The sequence below is a fragment of the Mugil cephalus genome, chromosome 15, assembly GCF_022458985.1.
Source record: "Mugil cephalus isolate CIBA_MC_2020 chromosome 15, CIBA_Mcephalus_1.1, whole genome shotgun sequence".
NCBI lineage: Eukaryota > Metazoa > Chordata > Actinopteri > Mugiliformes > Mugilidae > Mugil > Mugil cephalus.
The window spans coordinates 1,953,152-1,979,082 of NC_061784.1; the positions used below are offsets into that span (position 1 = coordinate 1,953,152).

The 25,931-nt window shown below is 40.7% G+C and overlaps 1 protein-coding gene across 1 annotated transcript; it reads right to left on the minus strand.

The window, feature by feature from the left end:
- Nucleotides 1–850: 850 nt before the first annotated feature.
- Nucleotides 851–25,408, minus strand: LOC125021124 (neuronal migration protein doublecortin-like). The gene is made up of 7 exons (XM_047607019.1): nucleotides 25,258–25,408; nucleotides 21,356–21,784; nucleotides 18,180–18,520; nucleotides 9,721–9,823; nucleotides 6,726–6,815; nucleotides 3,924–4,021; nucleotides 851–3,814 (listed from the first exon to the last, which is right to left on the minus strand). The coding sequence occupies exons 2-7, from the start codon at nucleotides 21,717–21,719 to the stop codon at nucleotides 3,758–3,760; spliced, it is 1,053 nt and encodes a 350-aa protein (XP_047462975.1). The 5' UTR covers nucleotides 21,720–21,784; nucleotides 25,258–25,408; the 3' UTR covers nucleotides 851–3,757.
- Nucleotides 25,409–25,931: the final 523 nt, after the last annotated feature.

Consider the following 25,931-nt stretch of genomic DNA (forward strand, 5'->3'; position numbering starts at 1 on the left):
GTTGACCATCATTACAGGTCAAAATTTAGCTGCATTTTGAAAAATGCTATTTATCTTAATGTATCAACGGTTGACATACCTAGAACCCGTACGACTTTATGTCCAGTATTTCTCTATTATTATTAAAACACACACTCCCTCAGAGATATCATAGTTGGCTCGCATTTTTTTTTTTTTTTTTTTTTAAAAACAACACATAATCTGTTAAACAAAAGAGCATGACGCAGTCACATAATACAGCCACATTTGACAGGTTTGGCTACAGTTGATATTGTGAGACATTTCTTGTTCCCATGGTGATGAAGAGAGATCTCCACAATGAGCACACATACTATTTTTAATTCAAATGTTGTATCCATTTATACAACCCTCAATAGTGAATTTTACAGAGTTACAGACAAGCGCACTAGTTCGTTACAGATTCACCAAAAATAACGGATTCACCAACAAATAGGAAGCAGTATTGTGTTGTTTCACTTCGAGACGAGGAATGAGCTTGACCGTGTAGAGCAGGGGTCTTCAGCGTTTTTCAGGCCAAGGATCCCAAACTGATAGAGACATTAAATAGGAACCCCCTACCCACTATATTAAACTCAGCCTAGTGCCATTTATAAATATACATTATTATTAGTATCATTTTACATTCAATAATAGGCTATCCCTTTACTAAAATATTGGATTCATGTTGGTGTGTATTTAACGACATTTGAATTTGTGGGGGAAAATATATATATATATATATATATATATATATATATATGTAAAGTTGAAGACCTATGGTGAAGAGGGATTATTGTGGATATATGTTAAAAAAAAAATAAATAAATAAAAAGCACTCAAGATCAGAGCGTCGAAATACAATTGTTTTAATTGCAAAAGGATACCAGTTAATACATTGAATGAAGCACTGAAACAAGCCACTGTGACATTGCAAAATACCACTAAAAAGGACACTGTAAATTTCAGAAAAAAAAAAAGAGAAAAAATGTCATTCATTCGATCAAAAAAGGCATACATATGAAAGAGCACAGGAAGGGAGCGTATTTACACCACGATAAAGTGTCCTGTATCTCTACAAAGAAAAGCGTACTGGGAGGCCTCCTCATTCAAGACTTTTAAAAATGTTTTACAAATAACTCTCAACAAAGAACAAGCCTTCAATGTCCCATTTCATGTTTTTTTTTTGTTATCAAAAGACAGTAGTTTTAAAAAAAAAAACAAAGAAAGAAAAAGAGGCACCACTGAAGGTTAAGGAATCACCATCCATCTTACATGGTGGCATCTGGATAACACAAGACAACCATTTTCTGTAAATGTTTTGTATGCTGTAATAATAAGATGTAGAAAAAAATCAAGGTAACAAGAGTATTATTAGCATGTAGAGTTGTACAGAAGTGACTGCTTTAGAAAAATGACAACAAATGGGGGATTTGTACAAAATGGTGGGTGAAGCGAGGCGTCCCTGCTGTTGGATTAACGATGTTAAAAGCTGCTGAGCTGGTGAAACAGTGCCCCCTGCAGGAGAAAGGTGGAGCTCACAACACCAGATAGTAAAGTGATGGTCCGGCTTTGATGGAAACAGCTACTCAAAGCTTATCCAAAGGGTGAGCACCTGATCACTCCTAAGACATAACAACTGTCACATCACTGCAATGGAAATAACTGAATGGAAATTTAATTTTAGTTAATTTGTTATTACACAATTGGGTATAAAAATGCCATTTTTACAGAAAAGAAAGATTATTTAACTATTCTTCAATCCAAATGCATAGATTAGAATTTAAAGGATGGCACATGTGTAGCATGTCACCAGAATTTTATCGTGGCTATGCACTGTAACGCTGGCAAGTACACAGTAAAGTGTCTGTTGCTGTGATGATTAAGTAACTCCCTGCTTTGTGCTTCAGTGTTGTCCAATTTAGAGATTTCCCAGCCTTGATTCCCTGCAAAAAGTCTGAGAAAGCTCTTGTCAGTAGATTCTTTTTGACCCACCCGCGCGGCGAGTCGCGATGATAGAAAAAGGAACATCGAGATACAAAGCTGCACACAGAAGCTTGCGCGTAAAAAAAGTGTTTCAAGCTCATGTGAGCGAGTAAATCTAGAAAAAGAAATCCTACGCGAGTTGATATAAATTAATAGACTTTATAAAAAATTTAAACCCACACATTTAGACAACAGTTACATTTTCATCACCCCCGTTACTTGAAGAACTATGGTCAGCCATGCAAAATAGGAGAAACCCCACTACTGTTTAGCGCCCTGGTAAAACTAATTGCCTCGAGTGAGCATGGTTTAATCTCAGCGTTAATTTTTGATGCGTTAAAGTAACATGCATAAAACTCCATGTGTGCTTCCTCCAGAATAATTTTATTAAACTATTAAAATTACATATCCCCCTCCCCCCTTTTCCTAGAATTCTTAGTCAAAAAGAAAACATACTTTGGCTTGGAGACCTTTATTTAGTTATTTATTTATTTATTTTCAAACTATAAAATGTCACCACTAGCTGCGGTGAAGTCACTTCATTTAGGTTGAAGGGAAGTCGTGATAAACTGGCCTAAAAGGGAATTATTTAGACTGCATTCCTTGCCTTGCGTGTTGGCTTTTTATTTTCTCTAGGAAAAGAGCCTATTCGTTTTTCCTTTGGTTGTTTTTATGCACCTTTAGGTCCTTCAGTTTCACTTTTTACATGCCCAGAGTTGCTTTATGACTCATCATCATGCACTGCACTTTGTGAAAATCTAAAACACATATACCGTGTGTATGTGTGGAGGGACAAAATAGAGGAAACACCAATATAAAGAGCGGTGGGATGCTTTTGCTTTACACATCTCTGAATACACAAGGTGACCGTGAATGAAGGCCTCCGCGGTTAGGGTGGTTTAAACTTCTAACTTCTTCTTTATACGTATAATCTCATGAACATGAATTCTCAGTGAGGAGGCTTTTGACCAACAGCCCTCTTCAGTCAGGAGCTGCATCCCACACATCCTCACAGTTCTTCATTTTGGTTCTTCCTTTACTTTAACTGTACCCTGTATTATGTTGAGTAAATGTTAAGAGAGATGTTGTCATGACATTATGGAAGCACAGCAATGGACAATTGGGCGAGATGTTATGTCATAGCTATACACAGTATTTACAGCGGGTTAGAAAGACTTGTTTTAACAGACTTCCTCTGACAATTAACATGACCTTTCACACCTTTAACTACAGGGCAGAAGGACAGGAGGACATGGAGGAACACCACAAATACGGTAAGTGATACAAAAGCGGAGTCGATTTTGACTAACATCCCTAAAAATATCCATTTGCTGCTTGGAATTTTGTGACTGAAATATAAAAGTCAGAGTGTATCCTTTACCAAAAATGTTTGAGACCAAAGTGGAGTGGGCTTTTTTTTTTTTTTTTTTTTTTTTTTTTCACACCATGAAAATCTGTGAAGGCAGTGAACTGTGCTCCCTTTCCAGAAGTAGAGGCCAGGAACTGGTGTGAATATTGGTGAACTTTAACTTTTTCAGGAGGTCGTCAACAGTGATTTTTCTTTCAACAACAACAACAACAACAAAAAAAAAATGTTTGTGGTTTATTCTCAAGCAGCAAATGGTGTCATAGCCCTGGTGGCTAAGGCCTTAAAAAGAGACAGAGAGAGGTTCTCCTAAAACAGCTGGCACTGCGAGTGAAGGTGGAAAGCAGCAGAGGTATAGAACTTCTGTGTTTCAGGCCAAATAAAGGAGGCTGGCTGCAGGAAGAGAGTCTACATCGATTCACCCAGAGAATCATCATCATCCAGAGATAAGGGCAGGTAGAGATCCTGCAAACACAGAGGAGGACAGCATGTGAACTTAATGCTGAGAGATCAGCAATCAAGGAAAAAAGGACAATGAGATAAGAGGCCAGAAGAGCTAGAGAGGTGAGGGTACCTTCTGCTTGTTGTTGAGGCCTGGACTGGTAGGGGTGGAGGTGGGGGAATGCTTGGAAATCGGGGTGGAGAGCTGGCTGCTGGAGCCTGTCCCATTGGCTGACAGAGCCAACAGAGCAGAAAAGAGGGGAAAAGGAGGGATAAGGGAGGAGGGAAATAGAAGTAAACAGTAGTGTGGATTAGTGCGTCTGATTCGCTTTCCACTCAGTCCTGAACTGTGGCGTCACTTGGCTACACTGTAGAGGAACGCTGTTGGTCCAGGTCTAAGAGGCTGACAGCTTTTCTGTCTGACATTTTATTCACTGGCTTTGCGTCCCACCACGTTGCTAGGATCCTCTGTGTGTATATCATTGTGTTTATATCTAAGAGCAGTGTGATGTGATGTAGCTGTGTGTGTTAAGCGCTTTAAAAGAGTTTTTTTTTGTCTGCAAGAGATGAAAAGAATTGTGAACACTACGAGCCAGATGGCCGCTGTAAGTTAAGGCCAGAGAGTGTTTAAAACACAAAGTGGATAAAGCCTCATTGTTGAGCCACTGGCTTCACTTAACCACTCAAGCAGATAAACACAAATACGAGCCGTTTCAACACTTTAAAAGGAAAAGGCCATGGAAATGCAGAGAAATAAGAAGTCTTATTATCTTGGAATCTTAAGATCGACCTAAACATGAGCAGCTCTCCCACACAGGCCGAATAGGGAGTGCAGCTGTTTCATTTAGAGACCAAAGAAAGCTTGCTCTATATATCAGTAAAACTCGCTCTCGGTGCCTGGGTTTTGTCTTCAGGGCCATACAATCGGAAGATTCTTTTAACCTGGACTACGGTTATTTTTAACACAAAATCACAGTGTCTCCTTGATGCTGTGACAAACTCCCTCTAATTAAAGCAGTTTAAGGTTTTCAGTCTTACTAGGGTCAGAAACCATAGAGATTTTCTGGTAAATCCTTGAATCTGTCAATAGATCTCCCAATTTAAACAGCAAATACTCATCAGAAAAACTTATTAAGCGGTAATTGAAGATAACAAAGGCAAGTCACACACATTTCCTCTGCCACAACCTCATTAACTCCCTGCTGACCTCTCGGACACTACAGAGGTGTTTAATGCTCAAGCAGGTTAGTGCCTCCACACAAGGTTCCCCAGCCTTCTGCTGTCTTAAATGATAGACATCCCCCATCATTAGTCAAAACCTGTTCAAGTTGTCCAAAGACTACAGAGCGGCAGACCACCCCACCTCTTGTGTAACCTACTGTAGTATCATTACAAGAAACTACCTGCTCCTGCACTGACCACTCTTGACAGCATCATCCCTCTGCACTTACCCCTACAGGATTTAACAGCCGCTCCATCTTTTCACTGCTGGAGAGACACAGAGGTAACACTGCCACATGTAGGGCCTTTTCTTTTAGTGTTTTTGTCTACGCTGCACTGATCAGTTACTATACAACAGACCTCCAACATACCTTTTCCACAGCAGACATTTTGACTTAAGGCTCATGTAGGACATAGACGACATAACCTACACATGTAGGCTACGCTGGTATGAGTCATTTAGACTTGTGCGCACATAAGTCTGGCTCGCTCTGTAAAAACGCCACCCAAACGCTACATCTGTGTAAATTTTTGTTTACTTCTATTACTTCTTGTTTCACTTTCAACAATGGCAAAAATCACCAAATCACCAACTTGCATACAAATCTCAAAATCTATTCAGTTAACCTTTCATCAGTGTGTTCAATCTCTATTCAATTCTATTCAAAACTGAGGAGATGGAGAAACAGTCGGAAATAATAAAGCTGAAATACACCACTACCAAGCGAACCAAGTGGTCTACGTCACCGTTAAATGTCTGGGGAGGTGCCTGTTAGGCTACGGCATTAGGGTCTGTGTAGGGTCTATAGCATCAAATTGACTCAAAGGCATAAACTACACAATGGTCACATAAGCTCAAGCTGTATTCCACTTAGGGGAATGCAGCCATCATGGCTCACTGGGGCATTTGATGTAGCTAAGCCATCATTAATAAAAATGCTGCTTGCACTACTCTTGTCTGTGGAAATGTCTGCTGTGAAAAAGGTAAGGTACAGTATATGTTAACTCAGATTGTGTTAAAAGCCATTTTAAAGATGACAGATATAAGCAGCTAACTCTCTCTGTTCCATTCCCTCTTTGATATTATAAAATGTTAAAATGCCTGATTGTCAAACAAATAGCTGAAAGCTGTTTACAGTCTTTGTTTACAGTTCATATTTTATTCATGTTCTGTAAAAAGAAAGAAAGAAAAAGGATTCCGTGAGCAATGTTAAGCTGAATACTTGAGTATTACAGCCTTTACTGGCTTTTTAAGAAGTGTTGCACTGAGACCAAGGAGCTGGTGTCATTTGGATCGTTCAGTGATAATTCTGTAAACATGACCAGCCAACACAAGGAGAACCTCACTCTTAGCTTTTCATCAAATTCCTGACAACAACATGCAGACAACAGTCAAACATAACAAATATGTGTTAAAAAACAAAATCTTTTAATATCATCTCTGAAAAATGTTTGTAGCATCTTCTATTATCCACTATCAACCCTCCATTAGAAATCTATCAATATGCTCACCATTCATCTCTCAGTAAGGTCAAAGGTCACTATTGGCTACATCACTCTGCTGTCACATCTAACGATGTATTTTAGTTCATTCACAGCAGCAGAAATGGCCTAGAGTGATTTTCCACCAGCTTTGATTGTGATAACGGGGTGCAGCAGTGTTTAAATGGGAAGAGCTACAGTTACAGTGCAGGTGAGATAATAATGGGCTCACTCGATTCGGCAGGAGACTTGATGCGCCTGATCGGGCCAGGGCTCTTTGCTGAACCACGTGGAGTTTTGGGTCCCTTCATCACCCTGCATTCTGTGAAGAGACGCAAACACAGTTAGAAAGAATAACACATGTCTCTCACCTGAATGATGAGCTGCATGTGTCAGCATGTGTGAACAAAACTGGGCAAAGCTCTACCGAGGCATAGCATGTATAGATAATTCTGCATAATTTGGAGTAATGTGTGTAATATACACTCATTAGCCATAACGTTATGACCAACTTGCTATGACTACAAGACTATTAAGACAGACCCTCTCCATAGGTGCAGCTCTTGTGGTCTGTTCCCATTCTACAGTGGTCAGTACCTACTGAAAGTGGTCTAAGGAAGTAAGAGCAGTGACCTGAGAGTAGGTCAGGGTCATGGATACCCAAAACTCATGATGAACATGGGGAGTGAAGGCTGTCCCATGAGGTCTAATTCAACAGACAGGGCTATTAGAGTTGAAACCGCTGAAAAATGATAGCAAGGTATCACACAGTGCATCAGCCTGTTAGCATGAGGCCGTTGTCATTGCCATGGCGGTGTGCTTTCTCTGCACCAATGTTCAGCTGCTCAGTGGTAGAGAACATCCACATAGGACCCAGGTTTCACAGAAGAATGCTACAGCATAATGAGATCATTGATTTTATTCACATCACTGTCAGTGGTTTCATTTTTTCATGTTTTTGTGTTTTTTATATTTCAAGTATTTTTTTGCTGCTTTTCACACGTGGCAAACATGTCTCTCATATAGGAACAGATGGTATACAACTGAGTAACTCTGGCGACAGACTCAATATATTTGTCTCATGAACATGAAAAGGTTAAGGCAGCAGATATGCATGTACATGAATCAGTAGTGGTTGATCAGAGAATACATTTTCTTATTTTATTTTATTTTCACAAACTAGTCATTTTAATGCACATTAACCCATCATCTGAGATTACGTTTGGCTTTGACTCATTTATGATTTCACTCAGCTCTTATTCCTTTGTTGCTCATCTCACTATTTGAAATCAAGCTTCATTTGCTTTGTTGGTAATTATATTGTATTTATATAGTTTCCTCTTTATAAGTTGGGTCCAAATAACAGACACTGTACCACATGGAGACGTTTGTGGCCTGATAAAGGATCTAAATAAAACGTATTTTATTTTATTCTGATTTGTGTATTAGAATAAATGCTGTATGTTGTAGGTTTTTTCTTAATCAGCGTAGACAGACTCTAGACATCGCCGCTCCTCCCTTGGCATCTCCCCCCCTCAGTTTGTACTGTCAGACTCTCTCCTTCCTCCCCCTCCTTCCTCTCTTCCACTTTTGATGCTAATTATACTATCTGTCCTCCCTCCATCTCCTGGGATCGCCCATGTCTGTCTTCTCTCCCTTAACCTTCACACTCTACCGGATACAGACGTACAATGCATGTGCTATTGTTTGCAAGGTGTGGCAGGCTGCCTTTGACAATGCTTCAGACTGGCAGCTTGTCTAGTCAACTCAGTGGTCTCGCAATAGCCTCAAGTCTATCAGATTCCTTCTCATCTCCAACCGATGTTGTTGCTACATAAACAGAGCTGTCTCTCTTTCTGCAAGTCCATCTGCATATTTTTATGTTTAGGAGTGTGAAAAGTAACCACGGGGGATTTGAATCTATTTTGGTATCCCTGCCACACCAAACTTAAAAGCAGTTATTGTGTGACTGGAATAAATAAATATTCAAGTTTTTTTTTCCTCAAGCTTAGATAAAAGAAGAAATATTTCAAAGCATTAGTGTTTTTTTCCTATATAGAATCCTAGCTCCTTAGAAACACATCAAGAGTAAATATCTTCATTCATCTTTTAGGGAGAAAACATCATACTTTAACCGTACATCATCCGTAGATACTGTTATCATGATGTAATGTCTCGTAGATAGGCTCTCTCCTCTCCCACTCACTGAGGCCAGATCAGTGATGTCTGGATGCACGAGACGCTCAGCCATTTGATTTAGCATTGGGCCCAACGCAATTATAGACTGAATGAAACAATTTAACTTGAAGAAACGCAGAAAGGAAAGGACCCAGATCATTAAAAAAAAAAAAAAAAAAAAAAAAAAAAAAAAAAATGGCATCTCCATCCTGCCAAGATCTAACAGAAAACTGAAGCGTAGGAAGAGATGATGAGACTATAATGACAAATCTACCCTGCATCAGTTCTACTTTAACATTAAAAAGACATGTATAAAAGGTACAGAGTGTTTCAAGTAGAGGACATTAGCTAAAAGTAGGTTGTTAAAAATAGGATTATCGAGTCTGCAGGGAGCAGAGAGTCTCAGTTAGAGGATTGGTTATACATTTTCTGTCCTCAACTTCTCAGCAGTATCAGCACCAACAGATCAGCTGGCCTAAACCTGTCACCGGACAGATTAATGTTCCTCTGCCTTTTCCCATTCCTGCTGGCGGCTGCAGATAACACACCTCTCTCCATCTCTCAGTCTCTCAGTCTCTTTGTCAGCCCCTCTCACACCCAGTTTTTTTTTCACTACATGAACATGCTTGCAGCTTTGTACAGCAACATAATCTCTTTCCAGTGTCATATACTTCTCCATTTGCCAGGGATATTTCATTCAACATGATGATAGATACACTTGTCATCTACAAGAAGCTTGTCATCTAAAAGAAAAGGTTTCTTGCTTTTATTAGCTTAAATCAAGAGTTTAAATCAAAATGTAGATATAAGTATCTAAATCTTTGGACAAATATATGGGTGTAATTTTCTGTTTTTTTATGCATTTCTACATTTGGGTTGATATTAATGCCTGTTCAATATAAAGCTCATATTGTATGATGACTTTACAGTGACATTGCACAAAGCTGAATAATTCTTCACCATCATACTTAATAAATATAAATGTATAGATAGCCTTGTGTATAACTATGGCCCGACTGTGTTGCCTGCTATGATCATGTCATGCTCACCATTTTCATCCAGAGAGAAGTCGTCCTGTGCATAGCGGAATTTCTCTGGTCCACATGCAATGAATACATCATCCTCACCAAAGAAATCTTGAAGACAGGTAACCTGTGAAGGCAGAACATGGCTTGAGAACTTGGCATCAGCAAAGAAACATCCAAAAATCAACCCAAAAATAAAGCTAGTCTGAAGAGGCCATTAGAGTTCCTCTAATGGCCTCTTCAGACTAGCTACAAAAATGTGTCAATCACCACAGACTCCCATGTTAAAAGGCTTAGTACAAAAACATGTTTAGCTAATTTCCTCATTCAGGTCAACCGTACTCTTTCCATTACATCAAGGCCTAAAGTTGTGTATAATGGAGAGGTGCAATGTGTGACATGTGGGTGCGTAGACAGTATAAAGATTCACAATGGAACAGCCACTCAAAAGTGAAGGTAAAGCAAGTAGAGCTCCCCCTGGTGGTTGACTGGGGTATAGGTCATAAGCTCCACCCCCTCTTAATATAATAGTTAATATAATACTGATAGAAAGACAGAAAGAGGATGTGACATTATGATGACTACAAGTTGCCTTGCCAACTGCTTCGCAAAGCAGTCCTGTAGGACCATGAGCTCGCCGAGTTTCAAAGCTGCTCTTTGGAAATGCTATGGGTTACATCAATGATGGTTGGGTCAAGTTTGCATAGAGTCAATGGCAACAACACATCATCAAGACCAAGGCTGAGGAAGAGCCATGGCTCTAGAAGGTTGGAGGTAAGCAATGCTTTGAGCTAAAAACTAACATCATTACAACATTTGCTTGTGCATGCTATCATTTGCAGCTGCTTAGCAATAATATGCAGAAGAAGATGTCATGTCACGTCACCAGAGGATCACTTACGTCAATGTTATCGGTCGTCAAGGCACCATTAATTATATTCATTTATTGCTTTATTTAACAGGTACTCTGGCCATTAATAATGAGAGGCTAGTAATCCCTGAACACATGTTACAGATTGTGATTTCAAATCTTTACACCTGTTACAAACTTAATGTTATTGAGATCATTTGTAAGACTGCACAATATAACAATACAGCAATATAAAATGTCATGCGTACAGGCATTGCAACATGAGGCTTTGTAAAAAGCCGTCAGGAAGAAGGACTTGAATGGATTATATTTTATTCCCTGTATAAACATCCAGCCTTATGTGGATGACTTTACCTTCAAACTAAAGCTTCGGGTTGTTGGCTTTGTGTTTTACTTGTCATGTTAACACACCTTAAGCTACATGAGATTCAAGTAAAAAGGACACGCACAAAAAGGTCCAAACAGAGATGATAATGTTACACCTTTGCTGTAATGTTTAAATGATTCTACTTCCTTCCCTAGGGTCTTTTTTACTCTATAGCAGCTGTTGACACAATATGGCCTACTTAGTGGACAGATGTCTTTGGGCCACACCTTCTTCTCTGCTATCCATTATACAGGCCCTGTTACCAGCTCAGACACGCCTATTAAAGCCATTCAAGCTAAAAGCTGCCTTTTTTTCTTTTTTGGTGCAAATGAGATTTGTTAAAAAGCATTACAATCCAATTTCCAGTTTGTCTTTCAACAACTGTAGAAACGAGTTCCCTCTCAGTTCAAATTGTAAGATTAAGTCATTATCATTATCATTATCATTACTACTGTACTGATGAGATGATTTATTCACAGAAATAATTTATTGGCATTCAATTCATTTGACTCCCCACTGGTCTCTCTGAGAGCGCCACAGAACGAAAGATAACCAAGTGTTGGGAAATATGGCAGGACAGTCAAGATGCATCATGGTTTTCTTTGTGATACACATCTAAACTATGAGTTGCAGATAATTTGGGAACACCCCACCCCTGCAGCTGCCATGTTGGTTCTCTGCCCTGCTAGACAAGCTTTAAGTGTGTGGTGGTGACTCGCTGGCGTGGCATCCAACAGCTGTAACCTCTCTGTGTCCCGCAAGCTTCCCTGGATACAGGCCTGACGGATCCCTACTAAGGTACAGACATAGGGGCTCTGGCTCCTGGGATCAAAATCGAATTTCGGATCATAATCTAGAGATTAGATACATGTTACTTTTATAAGGTTGAACTGTGGCAACAATTGCCTCTCGCAGTTAACATAATATAGAAGCATCAGGAGTGCCGTTTACCCCAAAGACCAGCAGGCAGAGGAGGGGGAATGAACTGAAATGGGGCGGAGAGTAGACACTAGTCCATGTTTAATAGCTTTAAGAACAAAGCTGATTAAAGGGATAAAGTGTTTATCCAACTGACTGCTACTGTAATCTTAGTTAACAGGATCTCCATTTAAAATTAAGATTGCCTAGCATGTGGGACCAATGTATCTTATAATGGTACAACATCCCCAATTTCTGACCTACAACAGGATTAAATAGGAAAACCTCAAAACAAAGATGATGCTTAGTTTTGAAAACTGACAAGTACTTAACATCTGGATTGTTACAAAGAAACTTCTATCTGCTTTCTTTATACAACAAGGTCTCGTTTATAACCTAAAAATAACATGCCACAGAATAACCCCAAGTTTTAGAAATGATCCATCTTACTTAAGAGTCAAAAACCCTGAATCCTTCTAAGCTTTCCTACTAATCCTATTCCAGACTGGGGTTACTTACGATCCAGCATAACAGACATATCTTACCATTCCTCTCTGTCTCATTAAGGCACCAAATCAGTCATATACAGTCTGATCAACTTCCAACAATCACTACGTTATCCTCAGACACTGTTTTATTTATCCCCTCAAACAGGATGCCCTTTGTGGATTGTACCCCACTTAAATCCTCAATCTAGGTTTTGTGGGAATGCTTGGTTGTTGTGGAAAATTGTTCTGCTTTGCATACAATCAAATCAAATATAAAATGTTCCTTGGCAGGAGTGAGGAAAGGGCAGAGCATTTGGATATAGGTCAAGCAGCATCCTCCCTCACTCTGAAAAGGTCAACCTCACCCACCTGGTCACAGTATACAAGAAGGGCAGCATCAAACATCCTGATGCCATTTAACTTAAGATTTATCAAAAGCACCATCAAGTTGCATATTTATGTGTCACTGAATCCATTTGTGAGCTTATTTGAGGCCAGTGGGTGGAGATTTCTGAAAATCTGGCTCTTTCCAGACTCCAGGTGCCCTTCACCCACTGTCCCACCAAGCCCAGCGCTAATCTGTGCCTCGCCAGCTGTCAGGACCACATGACCCCCTAAAAAACCACCAATACCACCAGCAGCTATACGTGGGTCCACCAACTACAACTGAATTATTCAGAGTTACTTTAGCCCGAGTCAGGCCATTAGGTAATGATGGTCACACAAAACATGGATTTGAGCGCTCAGTAACTTGACTTGACAAGTGGGTTGATTACAAGCTGGTGCAATTTGTGCTCAAACTTCTTATTTTTTACTCATTTATTTATAAAACACAAAGTGGATAAAGGTTCATAGAAATTAAAACAGAAAAAGCACATATATGACCTCAAGGAAAGTTAACAGATGAACAGCAAAAAAATAAAATCTTTTCTCCAGCATCATAAAACATGAATGTGTGTTATTAATAAGGCAGCAAGTGGGAAATATGCAAGTACCACAGGCAGAAGTTAAGAAAATTGCCACAATGTGGCTGCCTGAGCACTGCATGGTTTGTGATCTAAAGGCAGGTGGCTTGTATTGACTTCAGCTCATCCTTTCAGCTACACAAGAGCGCAAATGAATGAGTAATTGTTGATTCATGAGGGCAGGCATCTGTCTCACTCCAACTCCACAGGTCATATTAATTGATCTCTGTGCAGATGTAAACCTATTCAACTCTCCACTGTAACATCTCGACATGACCGGAGAGCCTCATCTGATGACCCGCGAAGGCTTAACAAGAGCTGGAGTGAGTCAGCAGCAACTGGTTCATCAGCAGAATTAAAGTGAACTTATGACGGTTTCCTGTTACTTACCGTGTACGATACAAATTAAATCCAGGTGGTCGTTCAGTTCAACACTGCTGCGTTTTTCATTTCATTGTGCCTCCTTTATGTGAGAAAAGGATATTACTCTGGGGAAGGTGTAAGGTTGCACACAGAGCATTTAAATAAAACCTGAGGTGGAGGGGAACGGCAAAAAATGAATTGTTATACTGTGTAGTCTCGGCATTACTGAGTGAAAATAGAAGGCTGAAAAAGAACCAGTGAGGCCTTGCTTCGTAACCCAATGGGGAAACACCCACACCATTTCCTTTACTGCAGGCATACAGACGCAATCAATATCCACTCCTCTGCACCAAGTGGAATATGCCTCCAAAATACACTCAGTGTCTCCATTTTGTCCGTTTCGACTGAGAGACTAAAAATACTACATGGGACATTATCTGCCACAAGTTGAATGACAGAATTTCAGAACAAAAGCGAAATCTAGTAGATCAAAATAAAGGACACAAGCCGCGTCTGGAGTATCAGCAAATGCTGGAAATTATCATTCCACTATAATAATGATTTGTAATGACCAGTTGCCTTGTGACCTTTCCGTGACCTTTGCGCGCCAGCGTCTGTGTTACTGTAGGCGCTCCGGATGCATTTGGAGCACAGATGAGGCAGCTAGGCAGCAATATCTGCACAGTCATGGGGACCAGCTGGTGCCTGGTGTTGTTTCAACCCTACCCCTCCCCAACTCCAAGGAAGCAGGCTTTCCATTTGGCTGACTGATGTGGCCTTAGCTTTATTAAATTGAGACCCCCCTCCCCCCAGGTTATGTTCACTTGTTGATGTGGTGTACATGCAGGAAAGTGGGGCTGTGAGGGGATTCAGGCAATGAGGATGCATGCAGGCTTCCATGCCCGCCAGTGATGCTCCATTATAGGGACCGCACCCCTCTGTCAGCCTGATTGTCTGCTTCCGTTTCACAGTGTCTATGCATACGTGTGAGGCCGCGTGCGAGGGTGAAATGCGGATGAGCTGTTGACGGATGAGGAACCGAGGGCAGGGCAGGTAAGACTCAACGTAAAGAGCACACTCAGCGTATTAAAGCCATTGTCACAAACTGAATCCATCACAGCGGAGCTTATTGCCATGACAACTGCTTCTGCAGCATGGCAGAGAGCAGGCAGACTGCAAGAGCCCTGATAACCGGAGAAAAGCAGGCTTTTCTTGCTTATTAGCAGATGTATTTGAGTCGTTAAGAAGGCCTGATGCATGCATTTATCTTTTATTCAGTGAATTTTGGTTTCAGCGCAGTTATTAACTTTTACAGTGAACTGGAATCTTTTGTTCTCCGACAATAACAGTGCGACCTTGTGCTTCGAACATGCCTGAAGCATCCACTTATTCTCCCCTCTTCATTTCTAAACCTGGGTCACAATAATAGCTGATCCAATACCTCTGCAGTGCTGCAGACGTGTCCCAATAATCAAAGCAAAATCACAGAAAGACTACCCTGAACATTTTTTCACAAGTTATATTTAGATTTGGCATCCGTTTAACTGAAACCTTCTCTAAGTGCAATTCAGATGAATAAAATGTGGATATTACATGCAAATTAGAACTATTCTCCTCTACAGACACCTCTACCATGCAGAAGAGAATACAAAATGGCTGCCAGCAATGAAATAAATTCTCTGTTTTAATGCAGCTTTTGCAAGCACCAAGGGCAAATCAACTAATGCACCTTTTTGTCTGGGAATAATTACCCCCCATCAGTGAAAATAAAATGAAACTAATTTGCTTGTAAGAATAGAAATCCTCAATCCACTGGCCCCACCCTTCCTGAGCGAAACGAAAAGCACCAGCATTTGAAGGAAAATGGGAGTGATTTTGTTCACAACACTGGTAAAGAGAGGAGGGCAGGATGTCTTTAGAGTCTACACAGCACTAAGGAAAGGAGGAACATGAAGCAGTCATTTTAAAAAACGCTTTGAAGCCCAACCTGATGTGTCTCAAACTGACAGAAGCCGGAGTCTATCATGCTTCCAATTCACACGCAATGATGGGAGGTATACAGGATTAAAAGAAAAAAAAACAAAAAAAACATGACATGTGATTTTATTTTTCTTTAAGCCAAAGGCTTGCATTGATAGTAAACTCTCACACCCACAACAGGATGTGGTATCTGACAGACCAGTCCACACCAGCTGGGCTCTCTTTGTGCCTGGGATGTGGTCTCCTAGCAACCAGTCCCAGCAGCTATCGGAACGGAATAGGAAGAAGAGGATCGGCACATAGTCTGGGAGGGGCGGGCACTGCATCAATATTGCTTCTACCATATCACCTCCACCACAGAGCAGCTGCAGTGTGCCTCTGCACACAAAGGCACCACAATAACGTGTGCGGCATTTCTCACATTTCTGTGCATGGCAATGAAAGTGGGACGCCCTGGCGTGAGAAAACTGGACAATAATTCTGAAATAGTCTGGAGTGATGACAAGGAAATCAATATGCTCTGATCGGAACAGCTGCAATTTGGTGGCTATTAAATTCATCCTGTGGAAATACATCACCATTAAAAATGCATGGCAAAAGGAATTAGCGCAACGCAAGATGAATACAATCACCAAGCACGGGTATCTGCAGAAAACCCTGGTTAAGACTTGGGGCAGCCAGACTGCACCCCTGGGAGAGAACATTAAAATCAAATTTCCCCATCTATCATTTCACAGAGCCGCCCCTCCTCCAAGACATATGCGATTCTGGCCCTATTAATTCAAGAGAAAAGTAGTACAACACCTCAAGGATACCCTAATCCCCTGTACAACGGTTGCAAATAACCCAGGGAAAAAGTCCCTATAGGAGAGTAATTGAACATTTCACCATATCAAAGAGAGGACAGAGGAACAGATGTCCACATCCACACATGCTTTCACACTTCACACCCTCTGTTCATTTTCAGTGATTCAGAACAGTGTGGGAAGAACAGGTATATAATCTATGTAGATTAATGGTTAACGGGGGTGTGTGTGGGTGCTCAAAAAAACAACAACAAAAAAACAAAAACAACAACAGATCAAAAGGTACTAAGGTAAAAACAAAAGATCAATTGCTCTATCACAAACAGCAGGGAAACAGGTCACTGCTATTTAGGACAACATTTCATTCCATACTCACAAACACCTTATTTAGTACAGAGTGACACATCTCGATATTAATGATCTTCTATAGTAAGGGCATCCTCACATAGACCTTTCTTTAACTTTCCAGCTGGGGGACCCTGCATTTATAGTTCTTCAAGGCTACTTCAATACAATGTGAACATGAACAAAACAGCATGTCCTTTTAGCTGGTGTGTTGAGAAAACAACTCTCCACAGGGAATGACTTTTAGGCAAAGTTAAAGTGTGTTTTGTGTGTGTGCCTCATATGGGTGATTTAATGCATGTACCTTTCAATCATGCTAAATGCATTATGTTAAAAGCAGACGCTGTTATTTCAGTTGTTTTATTGCCATCACTACTCTGTGCAGTACACGATATAGATGTAGGCTACTTGATATGTTTTCTTTTCAAGTTGGTAGTAGCTGCAGCTCCGTTTCTTATGTTGAGATTGTGAGGACTGAGAGAGCAGATTAAGCTTCAGTGCCCTAGTTGACATTATTCAGTTCACATATTGGTGCAGAGGTTTGTCTGAAGCTATATTCTCCCAGTTCTACTACAATACCTGCATGCACAGCCTCAAGCAGAGTACAATGGAGACAAAATGATCAAACAACAACACAAGGTTTGGCCCTTTGTACTTTAACATAGAGGGCGGAAGGCACAACTTCCCAGAACATTAAAGCTTTTCAGTGCTGTGGAGTTAGATGTACCAATGTCCTAAAAAGAAGGACATCGGTACATCCAACTCCACAACAAAAAGATAGCATATTAACATCCTAAACCACTGGATAGGAGAATATGCTGCCTTAGACTTAAAGTCTGAATAAATACTGCTGACAATGAAGGTCATTGTGTACAAAGGCTTTTCTCATAGATGCTTGGGATTCTCATGAACCTCACATGTCGCGAGTTCACCGAGGTAAGGCCTGAACAATAACATTTTGTCCTATATCCTCTGTTCCCATTTTGAAAGTCAAACTTAAAAGAAACCACTGCAGATGCAATGTCATGCTTTGGCTTTTTTTGAAATTCCAGATAAATAATTTTGTTTCCTGCTTACTCTTTCATCCTGATGATAGCAGACTATGAACGACAAACTATCCTCATTCCTGACCACAAATTTTCCTACTGTGTGACATACTCCTATTTGTTTACATATTGTACTGAACCACCTTTATGCTACCAGTAGACCATATCCAAAATTAAACAAATGCAGACAGAAAGTCCTATTAGTAACTGGGAACATTTGAATTTTAGAAGGGTCATGTTTTTCATATGCATATCATGACTCAATAAATTCAGATTTGCGGCAGCAGCACATGAAATTCTTTTACCTGACACCCAAAGCGAACACTGAACGTACCTGCTTGCCATCGAGTGTGTAGATCCTCTTGACCACACCACTTTCAAGTTTAATGGCCTCTGTGATGTCCGTGAGCACCTGTTCAAAGGAGTGCGCCGTTTTCTTGTTGAGCAGGACGCGGACGGCTTTGCGTGGCTTCACACCACTGCGCATCACCGTGACAAGCTTGGGTCGAACAAAGTCCTTGCTCTCTCTGGGCTCGCTGGCAGCCTTGGCAGCCAAGGATTGCATGTTCTTCTGGCTTGCTGAGGCCTTTACATTCACAGACCAGTTGGGGTTGACGTTCTTTGTGTAGTCTACTTTCTTGTAGATGTTCTCTGATGCACAAACATAGCTTTCCCCTGTGGAGGCAAAGGACAGCAGGTTAGTGTGTTGCAAGACTAAGCTATTCAATTTCCGGCACCGGAAAGTCCCAAACAACCCACTCAGAGTCGTCCAGGGACATTTGATACCAGTGGGAGAATTGACAACAAGATTTTCCTGTAATTCATTGATTAATTAGATGAATTACATCATTTTATTTTGTTATTTTTGTCAAGAAAGTAGAATGATAGAGGATGGTGATTTATTTATTTATTTTAAATAACAACATGTTCTTACATGTTGGATTTAATATTTAGATGTTTGCCAACCAGAGTAGTAGTGCTTGCGTATTGTACTAAGGAGTGTTGCGTTGTTTGACTAGAATGATCAAGATTTTGAAGGTTATAATGTGATTATATGAAGGTGGATGTTGGCTGTGATCAATCTTGACTTAATTTGTCCATTGACATTGCTAGTTTTGCAATACATTTTATATGGTTTGAGGTAAAAACTGCCAAAACTTCAATCTTAATTTTGACCAATTGTGGTTCAGATTAAACAACTTAGTGAAAACTAACTGATGCACTCAACAACCACTATATTAAAATCATCTCCCTTTTGAGTCCCACAAAGTTCACGTGCATCGTCATATGCACAAAGCCCTTCTGAGGACATTGCATCATGTCTGGCACCAGGGCCCTGATAGTGGAGCCCTTCAGACCAGCTTTCTCAGGAGAACATTCCACTGCAGCAAAATTATTAATGTTATTCCCCCAAACTGTCATAATGTAGTGGATGATTGGTGTACAGCCTTAGTTTAGTTTAAATCTGATTGGTGCCTTTCTACGTTCATTCGTAGTTTGATTTATATACCTTGATTTTCATGACGTTTTCTGGTATTGACAAAAAAAAAAAAAAAAAAAAGACCAGTCCAACAATACCCAATTGACAGCATTAATGACACTAGAAGCAACACAGTGAGGCATCATCTCACGGATTAACTTGAGTGTAAAACATGGATCTCTTGGCTTAACTAGAACAACCATCATGCAAAATGGCACACTGTTTTGTCAGACTGAACATTAAAAGGAAGACTCCAGTCACTCAGACAGGCTCTGAAAACAGTTTCACCATCTATTGGAACAAACTAAAATCTATTGGGGAGGTTAACATATTTTATAGTCACCCTGGAAATCAACTTTTCCTATGAGCATATTATAGTGCTCTAATTTTCCACACTCATCCTCATTTATCTACTACCCAGTGTGTACTGCAGATTGTGCCGTTCTGACAGGTGCCCTGTTAAAACAAAAGGCAGCAGCGGGGGATAGAGACAGAGATATTTTGGCAAAAGGGGACTCCAGAAGGCAACAATTAGGCCAAATGTGGAGAAATTACAGCAAAGACAAAGACACAAAACAGGATTACACTGTGCAGAGGAGATGGAGCAATTAATTGTATCTCACAAGAGGAAGCACACCCCCTCGTCCCCAACAGTGCTTACTCTACTGCCCCTACTTACCACACACACACAGCCCATAAATGCAGACACCCACATTCCTATCTTTCCTAAGCAGATAAAGCAGCAGAGATGATCACTTCATTTTAGACAAATTAAGCTGCAGTTTATCTTCTGGATTTAGCCCAAACTCACCCTGTCCACCTCATTCCTCTTCTTTAAAATTAATCTTATAAAGGAAGGTCTCGCCAAAATTTCCAGGAGAAAATTTAATGTTTAAAAATAATTGAGAACTGTGGGTTAAGCAGTATTCAACAAATATTGTGATCCTTGGAAGACTTCTCCCTTAAGCTCAAACTTATCCCTGTCAGCCTTCAAAAAATGTAATCATGCTTCATATTGGTAATAGTTTCACCGAAATAGGACTACCCCCCAAACAGGTCAATGCGTGGCTCATTGTGTCTGAAGCCAGACACAGCCTCATTCAATTACTGAGAGGAATTCCAAATAATTTCTGGCAACTATCACAAAGTGAATTTGGTGGCAAATAAGCCCATACTTGTTCCAAACAGCCTCCTGATTCCAAATATAGAGCATAAGGGACATGATGACAGCTGCTCATGAGGCTTACCATTTGTACAACTGCATCTTCAGACAGAAATATCAGCCTCAGCTTCCCAGGAAGTTAAAGGTATGCAACCTGTCATCGCATAGCGTGGCTCAACTGCTGCTTCACGCAAATATTATCTTTAGATTTGAACTCAAAATACAAAAGGTGTACATCCAGTCGTGATTACCATCCACACTTACTATGAGTACTGATAGAAACATCTGGAAATTAAGAAATCATTAAGAACCTTAAACAATGTGACCACATGGTTCTTTACGGAATTAGATGCTAATGAGTTCTGTTAATGAATCTCACATTGAGATGTGGAGAGCTGACTTCACAGTTCATTTTACAGCCCTCCGAGAGTCTATGCTTCACATCCTAAGACCACTGAACCGCACCCAGATCTGCTCTCAGCTATACAACCAAGAACAGGAGACACAAGATACTAAAATACATTTTAATATGAGTCACTGTGAACAGAATGTGGAATTGAGTGTTGCGCAAATTTAAAACAGATTGTTTTGTTTGTAGTTTTGTTGAAAGAAATGTCACTCAAAGCAAAGAACACTGCATCATATAAAATATTAAAGGGAGTCTAGACTGAACAGACAAGACTTCTAATCTCAGAAAATTATTATTGTTCTGTTTCTAAATATTACAACACAGAAACTAGATGATTTTAAACATGGCAAGACTCTTGATGCCTCGCTTTGTTCCCACTCAGGAGCAAAGTCTGTATATCTAAACAATGCAGCATCTCATGAGATGAATTCTTGGTGGGCCCTCCTAAAAAGTACCTACCCTCCTCGAGCTCGTCCAGCGTTGAGATCTTGCGAGAGCCATCGATGGTGAAGATGAAGCGGACACCCTGCGGCAAATTGATGTGGTCGGAGAGGGAGCGTGTGAGGTCAGCCAGCAGAGCGTCAAAGGTGCGAAATCGGTCGTTGGCCACAGCGTACACGATGCCCTTGAAGTAGCGGTCTCCGTTGCGGTAGAAGCGCACCTTTTTGGCCTTCTTCTCATTGGTCAGCGCCTGCAGAGTGCGTGTGCGGTAGAAGCTGCAGTGGGCGCTGTGGGTAGGGCTGGGGAGTCCATTCAAGCGCCCGCTCCGGGGGGTACGGGATGACTTGTCTCGCTCATCAAAATGTCCAAAGTCTAGCTCCATGATGACTGAAAGTTATGAAAGTGGTTGTGACAGATGTGTGGTGGCGGTGACCAGCTCAAGAGAGTCTAGGAGGAGAAGGAGATAAAAAAAAAAAATCAAGTCAAATACTGTCACAAACAGGGATTTAATATATTGGCTTGTTTCAAAAACACGAGGGAGACAGCTTATTTCACTTCACATGTGTAAAGAGAATGATTAGTTTGCTAAACATGCACAAATCTTGCAGGGCAGCATGATTTCATCAGCACACAGGTGGATAATGAATCACTTTTATGACTAAAGGGCTGGTTTAAGACACCGGCCTTTAGACTCAGGCCAAATGGGTCTTTAATGAAAGCTGTGATGGATAGTCTTGCTTCAAACAGTGACACAACCCAACCACTTCAAAGAACATTGTGTGTGCTTGAATGGGTCCATGACTTTGCTTGGGAAACCTCTTCCACTATCAAAATCCATCATTAGAGAAAGGCCTGATTGGAACAACGTTAAGTCACTGTAGGTTCATCTTTGAGTGTCCTTTGCGCCTCCCAAAAATGTGACCACCTTTGCCCAATTCTGATGAAGATACTCATATGTCATGTCATATGATGTAAAATGCTCCATCTTTAAATAATTAATAAGCTAAAAAATGTGACTAAGACATGGATTCTTATGAAAAGCAGGGTTACAGACATGATGATAGTTAACTGACTAAATGACAGACGTTGATTGTGCTATTTAAATAGAATACATTAAAACAGTGTAAGCCTATAACTGATGGTTAACAGTTAATGGTTCATTAATATGCAGCCATACAACTGTCTGTTCTGGCCAAGCTGCTTTTATGTGACACTTGATCACTTGGCTCCTCTTCTACGATCTGCCTACACACTGCACCTGTGAACAGCTGTCTCACTTGCCCAGATGAATCAGTATCTGGCAAGAGGCCAAGCACTAAAGTTGAAGGGCAGCGATTTGAAAATGAAAAACCTTTGATAGAACTTTTTTTTTTTTTTTTTACTTGTCGAATGCAGTTTCGGACATCTAAGAGCCATTAAAGTCAAGGAAACAATTGGTGGCCACAAAAAGTGCTACTATTGCGTCCCACTGACTCAAAGCAAGGAATCTCAGTGATAACAAACTTCTATGTTTATTCTCTCCATGTAAGGACGCCTGCAAGTAGCACAACTTAAAAATACAATTTACTCAGCTCATATCTACATGTTAGAACGTATCCAGGAAACACAAGCATTACCATTCTGCTCGAGTAGAAATAATGGATGGATTCTCAGGGGAGGTTTTAATATTTAAGTGGACAAAGAGGTACAGGTAGTGCGTTTTATGTTTTACACTACAAATGGATGAATGAAACTTTGCAGAAGCTTCCCTCAATTGAACTAAATGACGGACATTGATAAGTTCTTCCTGAGTTTGAGAAATTATGGAAATGATGAACCTGTTCAGCAAATAAAACAATAGTCCACGTATGCTGCGAGTTAGACTGGCCAAAGTCTGCAGGTATTCTAAACAAGAGTGGTTTCTTCACATTATGCTCCCACCTTATAACCAGAAGTCCTAAAAAAAACACAAAAACTCACTGAACCTTATCTCTCAAATATACGCTGATAAACACCCATCAGACATCCACACCCATCAACATATGATAAGAAGCTGCTTGGTTAAATCCCTGCTCCACTTACATGATGACCTTACACACTAAATATTCTTTAAAACAGCTTTGACAAGAGTGAAATCTGCAAATAATGCACTTGTTTCTCCCATGGGTCATGATATCCTGACAGTAATTGACAAAATTGATTGAAAGGTCACTGATCTTTGAACACACCCTCCAAAACTGTGCTGTATGTCATTTACAATCTTTAAATCCCCTTTTACCCCTTGATGATGTTGAAGACCCAAAACTACCATTTCAGAGTTAGATCTATTCATATTTTTCTATGGTGACTACTCTGTGAATATAAACTAAAATTAACAAACTGGGTTATTGTTTTGGAAAACGCAGAAACCAAGACTGAGCTTTTTCAGTTCCTGTTTTTACCTGATGCGTGCACAACTGAACACAGTTCACTGCTTTGAATGCAGCTGATAAGGTATCTGAAAAATCTATTTGTTTTTTTAAAAAAGGGAACATTAATATTCATCCTATCAAAGAAAAAAAAGCTTTGGTTTCAGCTTCTCCAATGTGAGAATGTATAGCTCCTCATTCTGTTGTATCAGAAACGTCTTTTGAATTTTGGCCAGTTGTTCAAACAAAGACATCACTTTGGACACTTTTCACAAAAATAATTGTCAAAATAAGCAATAAGGACAATAACGGTAGGTCTGAGGCCCTGACTTTGAACATTACATATTGTGATATTAATTTCAAACCTATCATCCAGTCCTTCTTCCAACATGAACCTGCATGTGAACCAGCAAAAAGCACAATGACTAATGTCTGTAAATTTCCACAATCCCCCCTTGTTTAATGCTCTGTATGATGCATGGAAACATCCAACACGGTATAGACGACCACACTGACAAACAGAAGGGGGGAAATGCTGCCACCACCCAGCCATGTGGCGGGGCCCTCCAATCGTGCTAGCCCCTGGCCGAGCTGCTGACTGGTGTTTTATGACAGATAGGGGTGGGACTTCTGTGGACCGAGTGCTCCTCAGCTGACAAAGGCCAGGTTTTTAAGCCCATCTGCTGCACTAATGGGCTGAGCTAACAGTGACCCTTCCCCAGTGGAGCATCAACTGGGACAGTCCATTGTCTCAAACAGGGTCCCTGCCTTCAGAGTGACATCACCATCTCGACTGCTCCTGCTGCAGCCGGCTCATTCAGCTTAGGTGCAGAAAGTACATGTTCTCAGTGGAAGATTTTTCTCAGAGGTGTAATACTATTAGAGCTTCTAATGACTAAATTACATGACAAAATCACATAGGATTATCCATCTGTCTGGTTCACTGACAGGTCAACACTAGAGATATTAATCAACAGTTAAATAAAAATCACCTCCACGGTAAAATCACCCAAATTAAATCCAGACGTGGGCATTAAGCAGCATTGCAGCAACAGTGTGTGTCATTAATATTGTTGGCCCCCTCTGTGTTCCTGACTGAGCCACCCACACAACACAGTGATGACTACACACTCCTGACTAACCAGCAGCACATTATGACTCTCCAGTCATCTTCAGCAAAACTGATCCACACGCAGCCTCTTTCCTTTCTTTAAATCCCAGTCACAAAGCGAAAGTTTCATGGAACTACACTTCTCATTTATGATGGATGTGCCTGGCCACATGGCAGAGCAGCATGTTAAAATACAAGTTTTTTCCTTTAGGAAGAAAAGGGGGTTGGGTGTGCGCACACCTTCTCACAGTCCACCTGCGAATACGCGCACACAGAAAAAAAACACCTAAAATCCTCTCCTCCAAACACAAATAACTGGAAGGACATGTCATCTTGCACGGTCCGACACAAAAAAATATAACAATTGAATCTATTTCAATGAACAAAGTGTGTGGCTGATCCCACCCCATTAGCGGACTCACCTGCGTCGCTGCTTGCGGAGTGAAGGGAGTGTGTGTGGGGGAGTGGATGAGAGTGTGCGAGTCGATGCTGCAGGATAGCTGCACGCCGTCTCTCCCCTAGCCTTTGTCTGCTTCAGTCTGAGAGCCGAGTCGCTGCCTGCCGCACTGGAGTAGCTACTGGGTCCTAAAGAGTAGTGGACCCGCCCACCGCGGTAATGCTGTAGGTGCCAGTCACAGTGGACAGGGGTGGAGCTGGCACCAAAGGTTGGCTGCAAGAACAGTGAGGATTTGCATGAATTAAAAGGAAATAACCAGGTTTGGATGAAACTGAAACCGCTTTTTAGAGATATCATGATAGCGAGCAAGACTTGTTATTTCAAGAGTAAAGGTTATTCTCTTGAATTTCTGATTTTATTTAATTTTTTAATCCCTACAAAATTGTGGCTTGCTCTGTGGGTGACTGTTTGATCAGCTGAGGTAAAATCATCAAGGAGAGCATCCCTTTCAGACAAACCACAGCCCGATGCTTCGGTTTGCTGGACCTCTTTGTCGGGAGCAGATGAAAGTCTACCTCAGGGCTTGTGTTTGACTTTTCTTTCCGGTCGCTTAATTCCATTGTCAGGGAACTGTACAGTTAGTGTCTTATCTGTGAAAGCCTACATGAAGATTGTTCATGATCAAATAAGTGAGATATT